The sequence below is a fragment of the Pagrus pagrus genome (genome assembly GCF_965226575.1).
Source record: "Pagrus pagrus genome assembly, chromosome: 5".
Taxonomy (NCBI): Eukaryota; Metazoa; Chordata; class Actinopteri; order Spariformes; family Sparidae; genus Pagrus; species Pagrus pagrus.
In genome coordinates this window covers 24,055,968-24,077,251 of record NC_140189.1, presented here as the reverse complement: position 1 = coordinate 24,077,251, position 21,284 = coordinate 24,055,968, and the positions used below count along the sequence as shown (strand labels likewise).

General features: G+C 44.3%; 1 protein-coding gene across 21 annotated transcripts in view; it reads right to left on the bottom strand.

Moving 5' to 3' along the window:
* Nucleotides 1-21,284, bottom strand: part of LOC311257655 (protocadherin alpha-C2-like) — a 172,652-nt gene that overhangs the window by 6,799 nt on the left and 144,569 nt on the right. For 20 of the 21 annotated variants that reach the window (XM_084353422.1, XM_084353417.1, XM_084353430.1 and 17 more), the window contains exons 2-3: nucleotides 9,423-9,487; nucleotides 5,710-5,795 (exon numbers count right to left, since the gene is read on the bottom strand). In XM_084353422.1, the coding sequence (XP_084209548.1) occupies nucleotides 5,710-5,795; nucleotides 9,423-9,487 (151 nt within the window). Of the gene's footprint in view, nucleotides 1-5,709; nucleotides 5,796-9,422; nucleotides 9,488-12,992; nucleotides 16,141-21,284 lie in introns of those variants that run through there. The other variant, XM_084353410.1, reaches the window with a different exon arrangement.

The following is a 21,284-nucleotide window of genomic DNA, read 5'->3' as shown; positions in this document are numbered from 1 at the left end:
CTGATTTGTCGATGGCTGTTGCAGAGCAAAACTTCCTCTCTTCTCTCCTCTCTGTTCCTCTCACACAGCCCCCCCCCCCTTTTCCTCACCACCCTCCCTCTTTCTCTCTATCGCTCATTTCCCCTGACCTTTCATCTAATCTTGCGTGAAAACTCAGCCAGCTAACACCCGTCCCTCCCAGTTATTGACAAGAGTCCTAATCACGCCTATCAGTGTTTATGGTAACATTAATGTGATTGGGTATTAAGCAGCATGTCCGTCAATGATAGCTTCCAGGCACATTAGAGACGAGGGTGGTTTATTTGTTTCATCGTGATGATTGTTGCCCCAAACTCTCTTATTCTCTCCATGTATCTGACTTGCACAGTTTTGTATTTGAAATGAGCGACACAAGTGAATATAATCAATAATTTTGCATCCCAGACTGTGTTTTCCTGCACATCTCCTCCCCTGAGTCTGAGTCTTCAATCCGGTGTCTCTGCGTGTGATTGTCCCCTCGCTCCCCTGTGCCGCCCAAGGTTTTCACAGCCACTTAAATCACCCAAGTTCCATTTTGCCACGTCTACTTTATTCATACCCTCGTCTCGCCCTAGCATCGGCCAGTTGGGCAGAAGCGCAGTGGAGCGCGGCGCAGCGTTACATAACGAGCTGAGGAGGAAGAGGAGGAGGAGGAGGAATGAGGAATGAGGAGAGGGGCCAGGAAGTGCAAGGATGCAGATATGAAACACGATGCTCACCAACAAAAACGGAGGGTGGGAGGGAGAGAAAGATAAAGATTAAAAGATCCTGAAGGTGCGATTCTGTGTTTTCGCTCACACTGCAGTGGTGGAGAAATCTGTGATCGTTACGACAGTCAGATGGGACCACACCCATCTTCAGGAAAGCACCTGTGTCTGCAGTGTGTGCTCATTTTGATAGAAACAAAATGTGATGTTGCTGTCTGTTCTAGACCTGATTCCTATTCATGGGTCTGTGTGCAGTGATGGAGGAAGACGTTTCTGTGCCTGCCCTGCACAAATTACCATATTTTCCCAAATCTGCTAACAGGAAATAAAATAAAGAAATAAAACAGTTGTTTTGTGGTACTGATACAGTAATGATGTCTGGTTGCTGGTTTTTACGACTCTGCATATACACATTTTGTGTGAGTGTGTGTGTGTGTGTGCGCGCCTGTTTGGGTTTCATGCCAGGCTGAACACCTTGCTGTCTGCTCCCAGCTGGATCATGTGGCAGATGGTGGACACAAGCAATCCCAAGTGACAGGACTTAACGCAATAAAAATAACACTGAATGTAGGTGTACGTGTGGGAGTCTCAGTTTCTATCCCTGTGTCTGTGTGTGTATATGTTAGTACGTGTAGGTGCTAAAATAATAAATGGAGAAGTAGAAATTGATTTATTCTCCAGAGAGAAGAGAGAGGGAGAGAGCTGGCAAGATATCTAAAGACTCAGAGAGCACAGGATGGGAACAAAAATGAGTGACAATAAAGGAAGGCAAATAACTGAAGTCGAGAACAGGAGGCAGATGGGGCGGAGGGATCCAGAAACAGTGAAAAGTCTCTGGCAGCTTCCAGACTTTTCGACTTTGCCAACAATCTTTTCCTATCAAATACACCCTCACTAAAAGACTACAGCTCTGAAGCATGATACACAGCCTTGAATTGAACTAACTGCCTGTGTTTACCTCATCTTTACCTACCTCTTTGCCTCTTTTCATCCACAACTCAGAGAAATCACAACTCACACATTCTTGCTAATGAGACTGTGAATGAAATGAAATGTAAATAGATGGAAGTTATGGTCCTAGATGCTAAAATAGCAAATCATTTGGTCAAGCCCTGAGGCACTGCAGGAGCAAAATGACGGATAAATCCCCAGTAGAGTCTCCTCCTGTCCACCTTTTTCTCCATCTCACTGCACTCTCCCCTCTCTCACTTGGCCCTCTGCCTCCACCCTTGGGTCTATTTTTGCCTTGACAGGTGCCCACTGCAGTTGATTACTGCTAACTCTAATCATATCTGTCTTTCTGCGTTCCTCTGTGAATACGTTTCAGTGTGTGTACAAGCGATCTAGGGTGAAACAGAAAACAGCCAACCTGCATCAACCTCTGCAGTACACCACCGCCCCACTGAATGTAGGTCACTCTCCTCCTGTTACTCACTCCCCTGCTCTCTCCTTCACTTTACACCTCTTACCTCCAACTCTCACTTTCTAAACACATCCCTCCCTCCTTTAACTCCGTCACTCCTGCTCACGTACTTGGATTTCAGTCAGCACCTCCCTTAGTCTTGTCCTTCACCTCCTGATGCTACTTTTTCTTTCCACCCTACCCCCGCCTCCTTCACTTCAGCACCTTTTGTCCCACACCATATGTTTGCACTCCCCACTATATAACAGCTCCCCCTTCCCCTGCCTTCCTCTCTCTCCTGCCAATATTAGGGGCCATGAATGGTTGCCGTGGAAACTACATCCTCCAGTGAGGCAGTAGGACATTGGTAGGAGTCGTGGTGACAGTGCTTGTGCTGATGGAGAATAATGCTGCAAGCTCGCTCTGCCTCCCTCTCCCTCTCTCTCCGTCTAGTCTAACCACTCTCCCCTAGCAACAGCAGCCTCATACAGCCTCCTCTCCTTCCTTTGCCATACTCAATCACTTTGATTTACCCATTGTCACTCCTTCTCAAACAGTTTATGTCCACCGCTTCTCTACCTTCCCATCCACCTCATCCTTTACTGCTCGTTCCCTTCTTTCTTTTCAATCCCTCATTCCTGTCTCTCCTCCCTGCCCATCTCTCCAGGGGACGGCTGCAATTCTGCACAATTCTCTCTGAATGCCTATCTGCCCGTGGTTAAACAGAGGAGAAAGACATAGAAGGAGTGAGGAACAGATAGGGAGTGAGAGTTAGACAGCGAGCAGAACCCTGATTTCATTAATGTGGGTCTGTTAATCTGGGCGTGGGCTGCGCTCCATCTGTCACAGCGGGAGCGGCACACAAAGCAGGCAGCCACAACACACTCACAAACACAGCCAAGCACACACACAGGCACGTACACATGGAGACACACAACAAGATGCAACGCCACACAAACTGATACAAACACACAAATCCACACGCTCGAAATCAGAGAGGCAGAAAACAGGGGCGTTGTCAGCAGTACCTCTGTGTCTCACATCGAAGCGAAAAATAGACTGCGAGGCAAAACAGCACCCTGTAGGGATGACAACCCGATTTAAACAATCCCCTCGACAATCCAAACTCCCATACTCCTGCACCCCACCTAAGGACCACAGCCTGTCTAGCAAACAAGACGATTTAGATATAAATAGCTCTGACTATGACTCATAGGGATGTGACAGGCCACACTGAATCAATATCTTCACTTCTCTCATTTCGGAGACATGATAAACACAACTTGAAAGTCAGAACATAAATCTTTCCCAATCTTGTCCTCCAGTCAGGGAGCTCGAGTGTTAAACTCTTTTCATTTTCTCTTTTCATTTTATCTGACCTTAACCCAGAATTATCTCTAATCCAACCCTAAAATGTGACCTGAAGCTAATACAGCCCTCAGCTAATATTTCCATTCTTAACCTTACTAACAATGAATAAGGAAGGGACAGTAAGCCTTCAGGCAAGGCAAGGTTAGTGTGAACGCAATGTGTTGTTCTCGAACTGCCACGGCTTAATTAGACCACCTTAAAATCCTGCCAGCTGATCTCGTTACCGCTGACCCGCCCTGAGGACGTCACAACTGCCTGTTTTCTTCTCTGTCGTCTCTCTCTCTCTGTTGATCTTTCTATCTCTCTATCTATCATGTTTTGAAGTGCCTACAGGCTGTAAGTCCTCAGCCAAGGCAAGAAATCGATGGCAGAGCGGAGGCGGCTGGGTGTGTGGATAGGAAGCGACAGTAGTTGGTGTGTGGGTAGTTTGTCTGCCTGCCCAGCCCACCGCCTCCTGTCTATAAAAGACAGCAGGCCAAACCATTTCTACATCCTTAATTACAACAAATCGCCTCTTTATCTAAACTTAATTGCACTGTCCCATGCTTGCTCCAGCCCTCTCGTTGTGGATACTTCTGTCGAGTTATCTCACCTGTCTCCGCCATTTTTTTCTATACCAGGCCACTCTTTTCTCCATTTGAGTCCTAATTCTTTTTGACCCCACTTGTCACAAGAGAAAAGCCGTAAGTTGACAACTAATTCTCCTCAAAGCACACAGGCAGCTGACACTGCGTATGAAGAGCATGTTTGGTCATAAGTCTTGGTTAGGGGAAGGGAATATGGCATCATATGCAATGACATTCACATTACAATGTCCATGAAATGTCATCCAACATTGAGTGTGCTGTCGTTTAGAGATTTGTTATGCTCCAGTGTTCCTGTTCTGACAATTAATGGCACTGTTTTCTTATAAGCTCTTGTTTGAGCCTTCTGTGAGGTCTTGTCCACCCTTGATGAGAGCCAAATGGCCAGAAATATTTTATCTTTTTGGCCTCTGATAATAGGCTGCCTTTTTCACAGAATGCCTGCAACTGCTTCGAAAAACAAAAGTGCTGCCAAGAGTGTTTTGCAACTGAAATTCCTATCCAAAAGAGAGTTTCTGACAGGGAGCAACATGAAAACCTAGCTCTACAATGCGCAGATACACCAATTCAAATGTCTACATATTATGTAATATTATTGAAAGCTTACAAATGTATAATAAAATATGGAACATTTCTATTGTTGCCCACATCATCCTGAGGTGGGAACCTTGAGATTCGATACTGATTCAAAGGGCTAAGATGAAATTATAAATCGATTGTCAAAGAATGCTGATGTCTCCTTATCCATCAAATTTTTGATTTATATATACTTTGGAACAAAGTGTATTTGTAATGATCCGTAAATAATAGCAATGAATATTTGATCACTTCAGAATTGATCGCCTGTAACAGAATTGTTGTAATCGATTGCTGTAATCAGAATTTTGAGAATTTTGGTTTTAAATTTCAGATCTTTAACTTTATTGCATCAAGACCTAATTTTTCAAAAGAGAGTCGCTATGCATCTAAGACTCGATTAATTCCCCCACCCCTGATCTTGCTCTTTGTGAGTGTGTGTATAAAAGAGCTACAGAATGAGAGAGATCCACATTAAGTGAAGAGGTAATGTAATTGTGTTTTGTTATTCTTCTCTAATGTGTTCTCGAATGTTTGTCCTCTGTGGCTCAGTGGCTTATGCCTCTGTAAACATCTAGCTGATAATCCAAACGACTATCTGCTCGCTCTCTCCCTCTTTTTCTCTGTATTGTCTCCCTTCCTGGCGCAGAGAGCAGAGATATCCATCTACGCCTACGTTGCATGTGTCATTTCCTCTCACTGCAGCAGCGCGAAGGGTTAGGAGTGGGTTGGGGCGATCTCGTAGCAGATATCTCCGTTGTCCTCATTTTATGACTCTCTTGTGGTTTGATAAGCTCTTTAGGAATGTACAGTTGTTGGTATAGTTTGAGCTGGTATTGTCTGAATCTGTGTCATGGAATGTGTTGGACAGAGATCCAGTTAACTAAATTGTAGATGGCTATCACTATTTTGGACCTTAAGGATGAGACGAGGTCCATGTGTGCCAAGCAGACCTCTTTATTTATGTTTCTTTTTTTACTGCACCTAACCCACTGCTTACTGTAAGTTAGATGTGATTGGCTGAGGTGAAAGAAGCATGACAGATTCTTACCAGCGGCGCTGGATGCAGTGGGCCAGTTCTGGACCAGGACCCCTTGGGCTCCCTGCATTACCGAGGACTCTTCCATGTGCACTGAGCTGGAACACAAAAAAAAACAAGCATGCACATATAACACACTGGAAACATATTCTTACATACAGTATACACAAAGCCATGTCATAATAAACTGCATGACAGAAGGTTTCCATACACATGATTAAATACTTTGTTAAACCCTTTGGTATTATTGTTTCACGTGACTGAAACATAAGATCCCACATATCTGATTCTCTGCATGTTTCCTATAATGCACAATATTGTGAATTCAAACCTTGGTACTCTGTGTGAGGTTATGAGTTGGGGGAATAGCAGACACAATCCCATAAATGCAACATTCAGATTAGGATTAAAGTATTCACCCTACATTTTCCTGACGTTCTCTGGATTATGGATTACAGATGGCCGTTCTTACATTTTCACACTCGCTCGGTGGGATTCCAGCACCCTCCTCTCTACTGAAAAATGCCACACTCTCTGAAGTGCTGAGCAGCAACAGAAATGCTGCTAAAAAACACAGTTCTCCCTCAGTGCCTCTCACTTATATAAAAAGGGAAGGATTATATTTTCTAGCTTTGTAACCATTTTAGTCATCAAGATGCAGGTGAGACCTGTAATTCTTTACAAAGGTCCACTGCTTTATGATATGATCCAAGCAAGGAGGGCTAAACTGCTTTTAAAAAGGTCAGTTCACCCAAATTACACAAACATACTGTCGCAGTCTAGCCATGAGCTATTATCCAAGCCATGAACAGAGTAACAGATAGTATTATGAAATTATTTTTCCATGATTAGCCAGCACCACTCATGTAATAATTAACTTCACGCTGCCGTGTGTTAACAGCAGAGTAAAGACTCGCCAAATCTAGAATTTATTTTGTATCTAGGGACATTCAAGATACAGAAACACATCAACCAAACTAGATTTTCATTCTAAAAACCACCACCCTGACTCTCAAACTCTACCTGGTGCTGTTCAATTGTAATCTACCCGTGTCAAACTAGGTCCCTTAAAGTAAAAACCTTTACAGTGTGAGCTGGTCTCTTTTCTTGGTAATCTGTATATTCTGAGGCATCAGTAATTCTTTTACTTCTTAAAAATAAGAAGAATTAACAGAGAATGTTGTATAAAGTGATCATATCTGTAGTTTGATAATGCTAAGGATGGTTAAAAAAAACTGTTAAATTTAGATCCCTATGTATCCCTGCTGGTTCTGTGAAGAGCCCAGAAGTGATTTGGAGATGGAGGCCATCTTAAGTGCTGCTAAGCAACAGCATCATCGAGTCGCAGTGATAAGCTATAATGACAAAAACTAGAGTGATGATATACTTTTCAGCTAATGTCATTCCTCTTTTTTCATTCCTCGTCATCTTCTCCTGTCTGTAAACTCATAATTCTTTCTCATTTGGAAATATTTAGAGCTACTGTGATCACAACACAGCCTCCTACAAACACAATGCTGCGAATTCCACCAGATATTTAACAAAATTAAATAGGTCAGTGCATTACATGGTGTCTGGGTGTGGTATCAAAAATCTCTTATACAAGCTGTGATTACAAATGAACATTCAGCGGGGCTTGCTAATGGCACATGGGGGGACAGTCAACTTAAAACACATCAGAGTGAGTCACGAGACAGATTTAATATGTTAGACTGGTTCTACACAGGCACACTAACACTCATTAATCCCAGCTGTAATTATGAGGGAATCAGTGTATCATTAATAACACTCAGATGGTGGACAGTTATTAATCTGACATGGACATCAGGGTGTCACACATGAATACATATACACAGTATTTACACATATAGTGTTCATCTAAACTCAACTGCATTACTCGACTCAAAGACTAAGATGAAGACGAATATACCAGGCACTGCATTATGGTTGAAGCCTGGACAGTAGCACTAAAGTTTCTCTGTGTGTACATATTTTCTATTATGGGTCACCAAGAAATCCCCCTTATTTTCTCTAACATAGTGATTGGAGAGTCAGTTGTTTTCTGTTTAAGGCCAGTGTCTCAAATATATCTATCCATAGGAAGTGGATAGATTACATAGATATGACCGATGATAGGTAGATAGGTAGCTGTAACTCATTAAGCCTGTGACTTTATAATTATGGTGCCATCTCACTATCATGACCCTTGATTTAGTCGGGTCCATCTGATCTCACAGCAGGTAACAGCCCGGTGTCTTATGGTTAATGTGATCACTGGCGTGGTCATGCAGCAATCCTCAGGTCCCTGATAGGCCATCTTTCCACCTGACTACCTGCCCTTCATCCAACACTGACCCCCTCTCTGCTTACCCTTCCCTCCTGTCAGTTCTCCATCTGTCTATAGAAATATAAAGAGGGATATTTTCTCCTCACTATCTCTATGTCTTTATATCATTATAAAATAAATAATTTCTGCTTGTTAAAATGAGATGTTTTAATAAAATTTCTCAATTTACATTAACTGTATATTTAATAGAAATAATGTGCACTGGGAAATGTAAATGAGCAAAACAAGATGCTAATTATTCAGTTTTTTTGGAAATGACTGATGCAAAGTCATTCGCTTTTCTCCCCCCAGCACGAATCACAGCTGAGCAACAGCTGGCAGTAAAGATGATCTCAGACATCTTTACTGGAACAGGCCAATGAATGAACCTAAATTTCTCACCCTGCTTTCAAATACAAAGATGGGTAGGGCTGTCAAGACATTTGCCTGGTGGCCTTGTAAAAGGGACACTGTACCCTTTTCATTTTGATGTTATTCATTCCATTTAAAAAAACTGAAAAGGATTTAGTGAAATGTCAAGAGTGGATTAGACTGTGTGGTAGGCCTCAATGTCAGCTCAACATCAACACCAACACCAAGACGTCTTTTCAAAGGTACATTATCATCTGACTACATATCCTCTATTAAGTCATTAAAAGTACATTAAGGCAACAGCCAGCCTCTGGGTAACAAACTAAGCTAATTAATGACATCAAAATCTATGCATCAACTGGTTCTCCAGCAATAAACAATTTAGAAAGAACCGAACAGGTGTTGTCAGATATGCAAGATAATAAGGGTCTTCATCTTTAAAACAGAAGACTACTTTGTTTATTTTATTTAAATTTACCTAAATTACTCTACCTAATATGCAAAGGAAAGTTAGATAGTATCTGTATGTTTGCTTCAAACTAACATGACTAATAATAATAATAATAATAATAATAATAATAATAATAATAATGCAGAATGACCTCTCAGTATGAAGCTATTATCTTCACATGTTATCTCCACTACAGAATGACAAGGCTTCTCCCTTTGAACTGACAGGAGAATGACTTTGCATTAATTCAGTGACTTTATGTTCATATAAGCCTATTTTACATATTGAAAGTAAAGTTTCAAGGGCATACTGAAGCCATTTCTGTAAACTATATGAGGATATGTTGCACCACAAAACATATTGTTCAAAGCTGTCAGAGGTAACAATCAGTCTTAGCAAAGGGTGGGTGGTGTTTCAGATCAGACAATAGAGAATGATGCTCGTTACTTGCTAAAATCTCATCAGGTGGAATAATGGTGTACGTGTTTTTTTTGGTTTTCAACAAAACACAATGAAATTGTCTGGGTGAGGTGTGAAGAGATGCTGCACAGTGGCAGGAAAAAATGGGATGCTTACCTCTGCATTACACCTCCTGCTCTCAGGGAGGCTGAATATCTCCAGTCTGCACTCGGCACTTTGGGCTGCAAGAGAGAGTGAGAGGAATTGAGTCTTAAGTACAGGCGAAAGCCAATACTGTCTCATTAATAAGTCATGGCGAGAATCACTAGTGCATGTGCATCACGCACGCACATAAACACACAAACTCAGTCACACACACACACACACACACACACACAACCATAGCAGCGACAGCTTGGATCTCCAAAGGGGAGTGATGAATTTAAGCTCGGAGGTGCATCACCTCCTCTCGAATCCAAACCCTCGCCTCCTCCTCCCTCCCTCCCTCCCTCCCTACTACCATCCATGTCCTTTGACTAAAAAGAAATGAGTTTGAAAGGTTTCACCCCAGCGGCCCACTGACCCTGGCACATCCAAGGGTTAGTCTACTTGGACTAGGCTTGTCAAGGTACGCTCCATTATCATGGATACACTGCTGTATGTGGTGAAGACAGACTGGATTCAGATCTACAGGGGTCTACCTAATGCACTCCATCCCTTCATCTCTAGTCTCTATTAAAATTCAAAATGTGAAAATCAGGCATCATAAAATAACTGAAGTATCAAGATGTTTTCAGTGATGCTACATCATGGCTTCTGCTGTAATTTTCCTTCTCACCACACGCCCCTCCCTTCCTCTACTCTGCCTCTGTAGATTCACCACCCCCTCTCCTGTGCTGTTGCGTTCTTTCTCCCTGTTATATCCTCTTTACACTGATCAAAACCTTGAGTTTCACTGGCACACAGTCTGCCTGAGTCAGTCTGACACATCTCACCATGGTAACTGTGCAGAGCCCGTTCTACATTTTAGCCTGCACCCACCGCCCTCCGTCATCTCACCCCTGTGAAGGTCACAGGTGGAGGAAGGAGGGTGGAGGGAGGGGAGATATCAAATTAACCCCCTCGGCCGTGCAGCCAGACTCAGACACATCAGAACAGAGGGACACAAAGAGACACCACGACTGGCATCCTAGTATGAGATGTCAGTGTGCTTCTAGTAAATTCTATTAGCACAAATATACGACATCATAAAGCCTCACCAAATGTGGTTGAGATTCTACTATAAAATAACACTCACAGTGCAGCAAAATAGGCTGTTAACCTGACAACATAACTGAGAAGCGATTGCATTTTCTCTCATCTCAACCTAAAGCACTGAAAGAGCTAAACCCAATCTGACTGAGAACACTCAATTCACCCTGCTTGGCCATGCAGTTCATAAGAGACCCATTTGCAATCCATTTCCTTTCAAATATGACAGATGTTCACTTGCTGCTGAAGCTGCATTGACCTCTATGAGTCTGCAGTGGACATTCATCACCCTTGAAATCCAATATTTGGTCTTAATGAGAGAAGCCTGGTATTCCTCCTGGAGACAATCAAACAGGGCAGAATGTGTGCAGGGACACACAGCACTGCAGCATCGGAGACAGTTATACATGCTGAAAACTGAGGGTGCACTTGAATATTTGAAGACAATCGCTCCTCATAAAGCAATCTGTGGCTGGATCGATAGTTTAGATTGATAATGCAAAGAAAAATATACAAATGTGGAATTAATTACACAGGAAGAGAATAAGACAAAAGCACTGTAAATAAGACCAGATTGTCTACAAATGGGATTAAACGGCTTTGCTAAATGCTTGCCCTGTTGCAGCACGCCAGTGGCCGAAGGGAGAGATCTGCTTGGCCGTATGGTGTTTATGGGGGTAAATGAAAACACACACACACTAGCACATACACACATAAGATGCAAGCATCTGGAACCTAAACATGTCCGCAGTCTGATATACTCTCAAGGGAAGACATGTATGCAAAACTAGAATGTTACCAGTCGCCACACGGTAAATGTAAACAAAAATAGACAAAAAGAAGAAACAAACATCTGACTCGTACTGAGAAGAAAAAATCAATACATTGTGTTTCATCATTGGAAAAGAAGAAACCAAATTAAGTGGAAATAGAATAGAAAATCCCACGGGTTTTAACTGTATTCATTTCCTTGCCTGGCTGTACATTGTAAATCAGGGAATAAAGAAAGCTTTTGGTTTGGCTACTCAACCCTTTTCTCGCCTTTTTCTCCATTATTCCCCCTCCCTCTGAGAGAGCACTCCTAGCATGGATACAGAGCTCACACCTCCGCCATCAACACTGTGTCCAATCACCTTTCATCCCCCGCCTCATCTGCGCAGAGCCAGCCAATCCACGCACAGCACAGAGAAACACATCAGTTAATTACACCGCAAGAACAAACATGACTGGCATCTAATGAGGAACACGTGAAGTGTTAAGGGAGCAATTATCTCAAACATTTCTTTATTCCTCTTCTCATCCTTTTATCATTTTCTGCATTATATGCTCATCTGCTTTTCTGCAGACAGACCTGGAGAGGCAAACACTATTCTGTAGAAAACAAATGGTGTTTGTTTTATCCTAATAATACTGTTTCTACTACAACCAGAAATTATGCAAACAACTCTGTGCATGTTTTTACATGAGGAAAACAAATCCAAGAAACCATGAAATGAAGCTCCAATTTGAATGAAACTCTGCCTCACTCCTGCCTTCCTCACCGATTTCCCAAACTCTGGCTTACCGCTCAGTACCAGAGAGGAGGTACGTGACCAGAAGAGGATATTTTGGTGCAGTGGGACTTGTGGCCCTAGTAGCTGGCAAAGGCTGCACTGTTTCCTAGACTCTCCCTCTCTATAGAAGTGACCACTGAATGCCCTCTGGACTTACTGGACTGGAATGTTGTGGCACACTGCCCATAGCGGACAAATGGCACTGGCTGTGTGGGGTCAAAGGTGAACGAGCTACTGAAATGTACTGGTTTGTTTAGCAAGAAGAAGAAGTAACAGGGAGCAGAGAAAGAGTGAGAAATGGCTCCTTTAAAACTATTTTGATTGCATATCTCTGCAGAACTGTGGAGGACAGGTGCACTTTAACATTTTGCACTCTGAATCACCAAACAAATGCTCTTTAGCAAGCGAGGAACACACACAAAGACACTATCTAGAGTACGCCCACCTGCCCACTCAAGTAAACACACAACCAAGAGAAGCTACCCACACTTGAGTTTGCCAGCTTAAGATGCAGACCTCAAGATAAATGGCACGTAATGTAACAACCACTAAAAGTAATAACAGAAGCATTTACTTAAACAAAATGGTGGTGTCTCCTTCTTCATCCTGATAGACACAGATCATGTAAACTTGTCTGAGAGATCTTTAATGACCAAGTAGATCCTCGGAGTGCCGCTATACTTATTAAATGTTCATATGCCTCACAAAACAATCTATCTGAAATAGAAGCATGAAAATGTTTTGTTAAACCTCACAGACGAAAGGCTTCAACAGCTCCAGAGCCATAAATGTCAACTGCAATCCTACTGCAAGAACACCGCCCTAAAGCAAAAGCTGAGCCATAACTCTGAGAATTTCCCTTTTATGGCCTGTGCTTTGTGTGTCATTTACTGTTGTGAGGAAATCTAAAATAACAAACACAAACATCACACCAGACACACACCTGAATGGCAGTTGCGTCTGGCATACTCAGACGCCGCACAAATAACTGGCTCTGTCCACTGTGGCTGGTGACGTAGCCCGAGCCCCAGGTGCCACTGTGTGGCCGTCCCGTGTTGTAGAACATAAAAGTGTCACTTCCTGATGTGGCGGTCAGGCATGTCTTGTAACAGTATGTTTTGGTCAAAGACCCATTTCCCCGCACTTCAATATAATGCGGTTCCACTTTGAGGTCACGGCGCAGGGCCACATTGTTGTTTGGTTGCCCTCCGCCTCCGCCTCCACCACCTCCTCCTGCTCCTGCTCCTCCTCCTCCTCCTCCTCCTCCTCCTCCCCCTCCTCCACCACCTCCTCCACCTGCAGCTCTTCCTCCACCCCCGCCGCCACCTGCTTGGGTGCCCCCCTCTGGAACACTCTTCTTTGACACGCAACATGGGGAGCAGGAGCCGGGCTGGGTGCAGTAGGCATGGCAACGCACAATGGCCAGCACGAAGACGGTGACGAGGAACACAAAGGTTGTGGCACTCAGGGCAATAATGAGGTAGAGGGTGACATTGGAAAACATTAGGGGGCTGTTGGGCCTGATGATGCGCTTGGGGTCAGGGGCTAACTTTGGTGGCAGCTCCAAGACGTGCACATGGATGGTGGTGGTGGAGGAGAGTGGTGGTAGACCATTATCACGCACCCGCACTGTCAAAACGAAGGAGGTGGAGTTGTCCTCGATGACGCGTCTTGTGGTGCGGATCTCACCTGTGTACTCGTGCACCTTAAACAGGTCAACGTCTGTGTTGGTCTGCTCCAGGGCATAGAGCAGCCAAGCATTCTGCCCTGCATCACCATCCCACGCTGTCACCTTGCTGACCAACACACCTGCTTCAGCATTTTTCATCAGTGTCTCTGTGGTGCGGCTCCCATTGGACGGTGGGTAGACGATCCTGGGCACATGATCGTTCTGATCCATAATGTAAACATACACTGTGGCTACACGGCTGAGCGGAGGCACACCGTTGTCCTGGGCTTTAACCTGAAAGTGAAACTCTCGTAGCTTCTCAAAGTCAAAGGCTCTCAGGGCATAGGCCTCACCTGTATTAGGTTTGATGCTGACGTAGCTGGCTACAGGGATACCGTGGTTGTTGTCATTAAGAACAGTATAGGTAATGCGAGCATTTTCTGCAGCATCAGCATCTGTGGCCTTCACAACGCACAAAGCTGCACCGGGGGCATTGTTCTCTGTGATATAAACGGTATATGATGTCTGCTCAAAACGAGGTGGGTTATCATTCACATCTGCAACGTCCACCTTAAAGGTCATTTGTGATGACAGGGGTGGTGTGCCTCCATCCACAGCATTGACAGTGACGTTGTAGGACGAGATGGTTTCCCGGTCCAGGAAAGCGGATGTGACGATGGTGTAGTGGTTCCGAAAGGACTTGATCCTGAAAGGCAAATTGGGCATGATCTCCAGGGTGACTTGTTTATTTAGTCCAGAGTCTCGGTCGTTCACGCTGATCAATGCTACAACCGTGTCAGCCCGGGCATCCTCTCGCACAGGGCTGGAGAGTGAAGACAGTACAATCTCAGGAATGTTGTCATTGACATCCAAAACTTCTACAACTACTTTACAGTGAACTGCCACAGGAGCCGGCCCCTTGTCCATAGCCTGGATGTACATTTCATATGAGTTTGTCTCCTCATAGTCTATATTGTTTTTCACACGAATTTCCCCTGTGTCTGTGTCCATGGAAAACATCTGTCTGACTCTTTCTGGCGTGTAACTGCTGAAGGAGTAAAACACGTCCCCATTGGAGCCCTCATCAGGATCTGTTGCATTTAACTTGATGACAAGTGCGCCCTTTGGAGAGTTTTCAGACAGTTTCACTTTGTACACGGAGCTGTCAAACGCAGGCACGTTGTCATTGGCATCAAGGATACGTACATTGATTTTGGCCGTGCCAGTTCTCTGTGGGGTGCCTCCATCCATCGCTGTCAGGATGAGCTGATGAGATGGCATCTGCTCGCGGTCAAAGGGCTTTTTGAGAATAAGCTCGATGTGCTTATTATTGGCAAAGGGCTTAATAGAGTCCAGGGTGAGGTGGTCGTTTGGGCTCAGGCGGTACTGCTTCACAGAGTTGGAGCCATCATCTGCATCCTGAGCTCCTTCGATGTGGAAGCGTGACCCGGTGAGAGCGGACTCCGACACCTCGAGCTGATATTCATCTCGAGGGAACTGTGGCGCGTTATCGTTCACGTCCAAAATCTCCACCTCCACGTTGTGCATCTCTAGTGGATTCTCCAAAACCACCTCCAGGTTGCGCGAACAGGTGCCACTGAATTCACAAACTGTCTCTCGATCAATGCGGTCACTCACCACCAGTTTTCCAGTTTTGTGATTTATGGTGAAATATCTCCGGCCGCTGTCCGACGTGATCCGAATTCGGCGGGTGGAAAGTTTCCTCAGGTCCAGACCCAAATCTCGGACAATGTCACCGACCAGTGCGCCGTTCTCCAGCTCCTCCGGGATGGAGTATCGGATTTGTGCATTTGTAAGGCCACTGAGTACGAAAATAACCAAATATAAGGACAAAGGCACATTCTCCTTTAGACTGTAACAGCATCGCGCCGTCACAGCCATCGCAGGCAGGCAGAATTTGCAGACGGGTTTGAGAAATCTTTCCGCCTTTTCAGCTTGCTGTGCGTCCCCACCCGCCTCATTAAAAACGAGGGAATAGTCCGTGCATAACTCCGACTATGTGCAGGACGACCACCGCATCCTCTCTGGTGCGTGTTTAGAGGGAATTTTCCCCTGTGCATCCATGTTTTCCTTTGTCTGTACGGGTGCTGTTATTAAATTTCTCTATCCTCCCAGCAAGGCTGACTTTCACTGATGCTGCCTATTGGTCTCTCTCTCTCCCTCTCCCTCTCCCTCTCCCTCCCTGCGATGTGGTGATGGTGTCTGTGGGCAAAAGGGGAGGGGGAGCCACTCGCTCGAGCGGTGCTGGCTGCATTTCAGCACCTCCGATAAAATGATTGAGCGTCATCTAATAAAAAGAATAAAAACACAAAAAGGCGAAAACTCTGGCGTTTTATCCGTCTGCACATCTGGACGCCGCACACGGAGCGGACCAATGTCATCCGCACACAGCTGATTTTGGGCAAATGCGATTCGACACAATCGTTTTCCCTCTTTTTCTCAGCGCCACCGCCCTTTTCATTGTGCGCTGGGAATCTGATTTATGAACCAGCCTGGCGTTTAGACTTCCCCACTGATGGAAACTCACAATTACCCAGGAGCCCTCTAGCCAAACGGAAAAATCTGATTTCTGATACATGCAGAGAGAGTAGCTATATTTTTTGGAAATAAAAAGGGAGCTGATAAATTAATAAATAAACCCACTGTAAAAAAAAAAAAAAAAAAAAAACCCTCCATGCGAACTGGTTTGAGTGCAGCATCTCTCAGTAATGAAGGGGGTTTATTAGGATATATTCGAGTTTATGTCACAAGAAAAAGGAAGTGACAGGTGAATTGGGGGGTAGGGGATGAGGGGGTGGGGGGGACCATCACACCAACAGTGCTGTGAGTCTGGCTGTTTCACCTTGTGTCTGTTCACGAGTTAAAGCGCTGGGACACGGGGGACTTTTGTCAGCACAAACACACATTTTCTGCTCCTTCCTATCACCTTTCCCCCACAGTGACAGCTGACAGTGCTCTGTGCTCACACCGCCATTGGACGTGGTGGGTGCTGCAGAGCCCTTCGCGTCACAGGTCCTCATAAAACACAACGCCGGTGATGATCATGTGGCATGTTCACTGGTGACGAGGCTAACCGGGTCACAGACAAGATGCTCCAGATGTGACCCCTTTCTGCATCTGGCAAAAATACAACACTGGCCTCTAATGGTTCTGCAGGCACTTATAAGTAAAATAACCACATCACGTAACTAAGAACGACATCTTGGAAGGATATTTATACACAGTGCCCTATATAATACACATTAAATCAATATATACAAATTAGCCTACAGCTGCCAGACCCGTTTCAGGTGGCAAGACAAGACACACATTTCCACTTTTCCAACAAAAGACTGTACTGACGCTGTAATCTGCAGAAAGGTCTGAACAGCGCATGCGCATCGTAGCAGCTGGCTGCCCTCTAATTACTCCGGCCTCAGAACCATGTTCCTCAATTACATTCAGATTTAAATTTGATTCAAATTAATTGGATGAGACCTTAACCCTGCTTCAGTCAGCACGACAGAGATAGACATAAATCTTGACACTATTCAATTGTTTCTGTGCAGTAAAGACGCGCCTGCATAAAACAGTGTTGCTAAGTTACCAAGATTATAAATACAACAATGATGCATCCACTTGTATGCCGACATTAAAACTATGCCTCTCTTTAAACAAATGGTATGCTGTGAAGACATGTGGCCTCGCGAGACCTCGTGCCCTCTCGCTTCACCCGGGCCACTGGGCCAACATGCAGCCTCCACCGCCCACATAATCTTTCTTCCTCTCCGGGTGCGCTGCCACTCTAGCCCACGCCCGGTCCGCCCACGGCAATGACAGCGCCTGGCATCTCGGGAGACGGGGAGAAAAGACAGTGAGTCACTCGGATGCTGCTAGTGGATGATGGGTGGATAGAGAGCGACTCCTCACACTCCGAGGTGGCGAGGAGGAGGTGGCGAAATGTGGAGCTGGAGACGTGGCCAAATGTCCGTTGAGCGAAGACAAATGATCCTTTCTACAGATTTTGCGTCAATTTGTGACAAAGTGTGCGTACTGTAGTTACTGTGTTTTCCAAATTACGTCATATGAATATTAATCTTTGCCTATATTTAGTCAAATCTTTAATAGGAGTTGTCATGTTTTCTCTATATCATTAATATCCCACTGAGCAGAGGTGATAACAGTTTCTTTCAACCGGGGCTCACAGTCTCTGATGGTCTGCATGTGCGCTCTGCCCCGCTCACCGTGACATTTAGCAGCTTTCCCCGGCGGGACGTGTGGACCTCCGTGTTTGGCAATGCCACAAAAATGAAAACAGGCGACGTTTATCTCGTCAACAACAAACACAGTGCCGGATTTACACCTGACCTTTGCACCTGTCTGCATGCCGGTCTCCCCCTCCCCTCTCTCTCTCCTCCGCCGGTGTGTTTGATGTGTTAGTTCTCTCATACCTGTTTCAAATCCGCCCATCTGTTTCTGCGTTAATTGCACGCCGCTGAGCTGTGGATTATTTCATTTTTTCACTCAAGGGTGCTGCAGATAAAGTTATCAACGTTATTCCACCTGCAGACAGACGCCTGTTACGCATCAACAAGCACTGATTTCAAGGCGCTAATTGGCTAATTTGAGTTTATTTTATTACTGGAGGCTATCTTGTCTTTAAAAAAAAACATAACTTCCTTTATTATTTCATCACTTAATTTACCTAATCTTGACATATTTTTTTTTCCAACCCCTTTCCAATCCCTCCATATTCACACTTTCCCCAAGCGTCTCTCGCCTCCTTTCTCCACCCTGGAGAGTCTCCAGCTGCGCCCCTGACAGACATCCGCTGTTACAGCCAGAGGGCTGGCTGAGGTCTTAAGGGCAAACACAAGAGTTCATCCCTTTTGCAGACTGATGGACGCAAAACAGAGAAAGGCCTGTGATAGATTTGGGGAAGAGACATAATTCAGATTTTAAAAATTCAGACTCCCTCTTTGTTCATTCTTTTTGTCAGAATATTAACATCCCCCCATCCCATCAATTATGCAAGGTGGCCACCATATTAATAACATTCTCTACACTAAGACTCAACCTCATTAATACTGTAAGCGGCCACTCTAAAAGCCATTCATATTACTTCCCCTTAGAGTCTGTTATCTGGAATCCCCCCATTTTAATGACTCAGATGACAGCAGAGATTCACAGAAGACAGGGCCACGGCTGGGCTATCATGAAGCAGGACTCCTTACATCACTCTCTCAGTCACCACATATACAAACAAAGGCAGTCATGCAAACTTAAAGGGCATTTGAGCCTGTAGGCATACTGTCTCACACAGTGTAATGCACAACTACAAATACACAAACACTATCCAAGGACAGACTTTTGTCTGAATGGATGTCAGAACATATTTTTACCTTTTTTTCCTTCTCACTCTTAAATGGCGGGGAACAGCCATCAACAGCTCTGATAAACAGATGCACTGACAACAGGGAACAGGAGCACGCAGGCTCTTAAAGGTTATACTGACAACACCTACTGGTTCACAGGTAATGTTCATTATGGGCATTACTTTAAAGCATTTAGACAAAGAGGAGAACGATTATGATTCCCATCCCAAATTAAAGACTGCTGGTCTACAGTTTTCAAATCATGTTTTCCAGTCAAATCCTCATTTCATAAAGCTTTGTAGAGCGCCACTTCGTGCATTGATTTATGTATACTCTTCTCATTTTTCTTAATGCTAGTAAAGAGAAGGTGAGAAGAAATGTGGAGCAAATGTCTGCAGGCTATTGTGTGGGTGTCAGCAGTGTCTATGGTGTCAGGAAATGTTCCTGCAGATTTAGCGCATTAAAAAAAAGATACTGACAAAACAGCCCTTTTCTTAGCGGTGACAGAAACAGCATCCTAAACAGAAGCCTTACAAAATAAAGCATTTTACAAATCAAGGCTTGAAGGGTATGGTCATGAGATGTTTACAACCAAAATAACAGTTCTTGAGGGAAAGAGGAAATATTTCAGCAATCATGAGCAAATCATATTAACAATTCATCGAATGCGTCATTAGGGTCTGTTCATGTTGCACTGTGTCTTCTGTTGAAACAAATGATAAAATATGTATGACAACAAAACAGCATCTTCAGCATAACTCTCACGATCACTGAGTACTAGTTATGCCTCGGTAAGCAAAAAGAAAGGTTAAAAGTCAAAGCCAATAGCACTGCATATTTAGACCTACTGTACGTGTGGGAGAAGCAGGCAAAGCAAGAGGAAGCAGAGGTGGTAGAGACAGTGAAATTGGTCCCTCTGTTGGAACAAATCGGTAGTACAAGGGTTGGACACGTGATCGTCACCCCACTGCCCATCCACAGAGGCTTTCTCATTAAGCCAAAGCACTAAAACATAATCCCAGCTATGAGTGTGTGTGTGTGTGTTTGAGAGGGAGCGATAGAGAGCAAAGGGGGATAAGAGAAAGAGAGTGAGAGAAAAAGGGAAGGAGGGCACAGACGTCAGACTGCAGTGGCAGTCATTTTCTCTCTCATTGCCAATACAGTGACCGCAATGGATAAATTGAGATATAAGGCAAGGCACCCTCCAGAGGTGAGATGAGAAAGGGCAGCTTAAAGAATACTGATGGCAGAACTACAACACTGCAAGGGCAATATGAGTATTTATCAAAGCAGTAACTATTAAAAGATAAATGTATCAAATACACTTCACACACACTTAAAACAAGGATTCTAGTGCTAAATGCTGTATACAAAGAACAAAGCCAACTGAACTCAAGGATTTAGTCTCTAAGGTTATTGTTCCACCTTATCAAAAATGGAATTAACTCTCTGTAACAGACAAAATAACACAACCTGCTCTAGTTTTGCTGTCACTCACTTCATCAGCATCACTCTTTCAAATGAAACAAGAAATGATTCAAAATATGGGCTGTTAAATTGCATAAGCAAAGACAGACTGGTGAATGGTTTTATATAGTAAATAGGTTTATAAGACTATGACAAAGCCGTTTCCCATACCTTCCTTTCATCATACTTTTCTCTATGCAAAAGAACTTTCCCATTTTTAAATCTCTGAAACAAAACTCCCACGGTACCCACAATCCTTTTACTCAGGTGGACACAGTAAGCGGGTGGAGGAGCCATTCTCTGGGTATGTTTGTTTGGGCTGATCCCTTGTGTACCTTGCTTTCAAAAATAAAAGGGCACGAGAGAACTAAAGGCAGCAGAAATCCCTCCCTCTGGGGCCCTGCAAGGGTTAAACAGCTCCTTGGTTGTCCTGGTTCAGCCTGTGCATAAATCAAACAGATTCTTGTTGTGGCATTGAACAAAGCTATCACGAAACGCAGGCAGGCTTTGGATACTTCCCTCTTAGGATGCCCTGGCTTTGTATCCTTGCCGGATGGGAGAGGATGGAACCCGTGGTTCTGAGCATGACAAAGCTAATCTAATGAGAGCAACAACATCCCGATGCCACTAAGAAGGAGCATGGATGGAGGACAGTTTTGGGGGAAGTGGGGGAGAAGTGGAGGGGTGCTGATAAGTTCTTCCCTTTTATCTGTGACCAATTGTA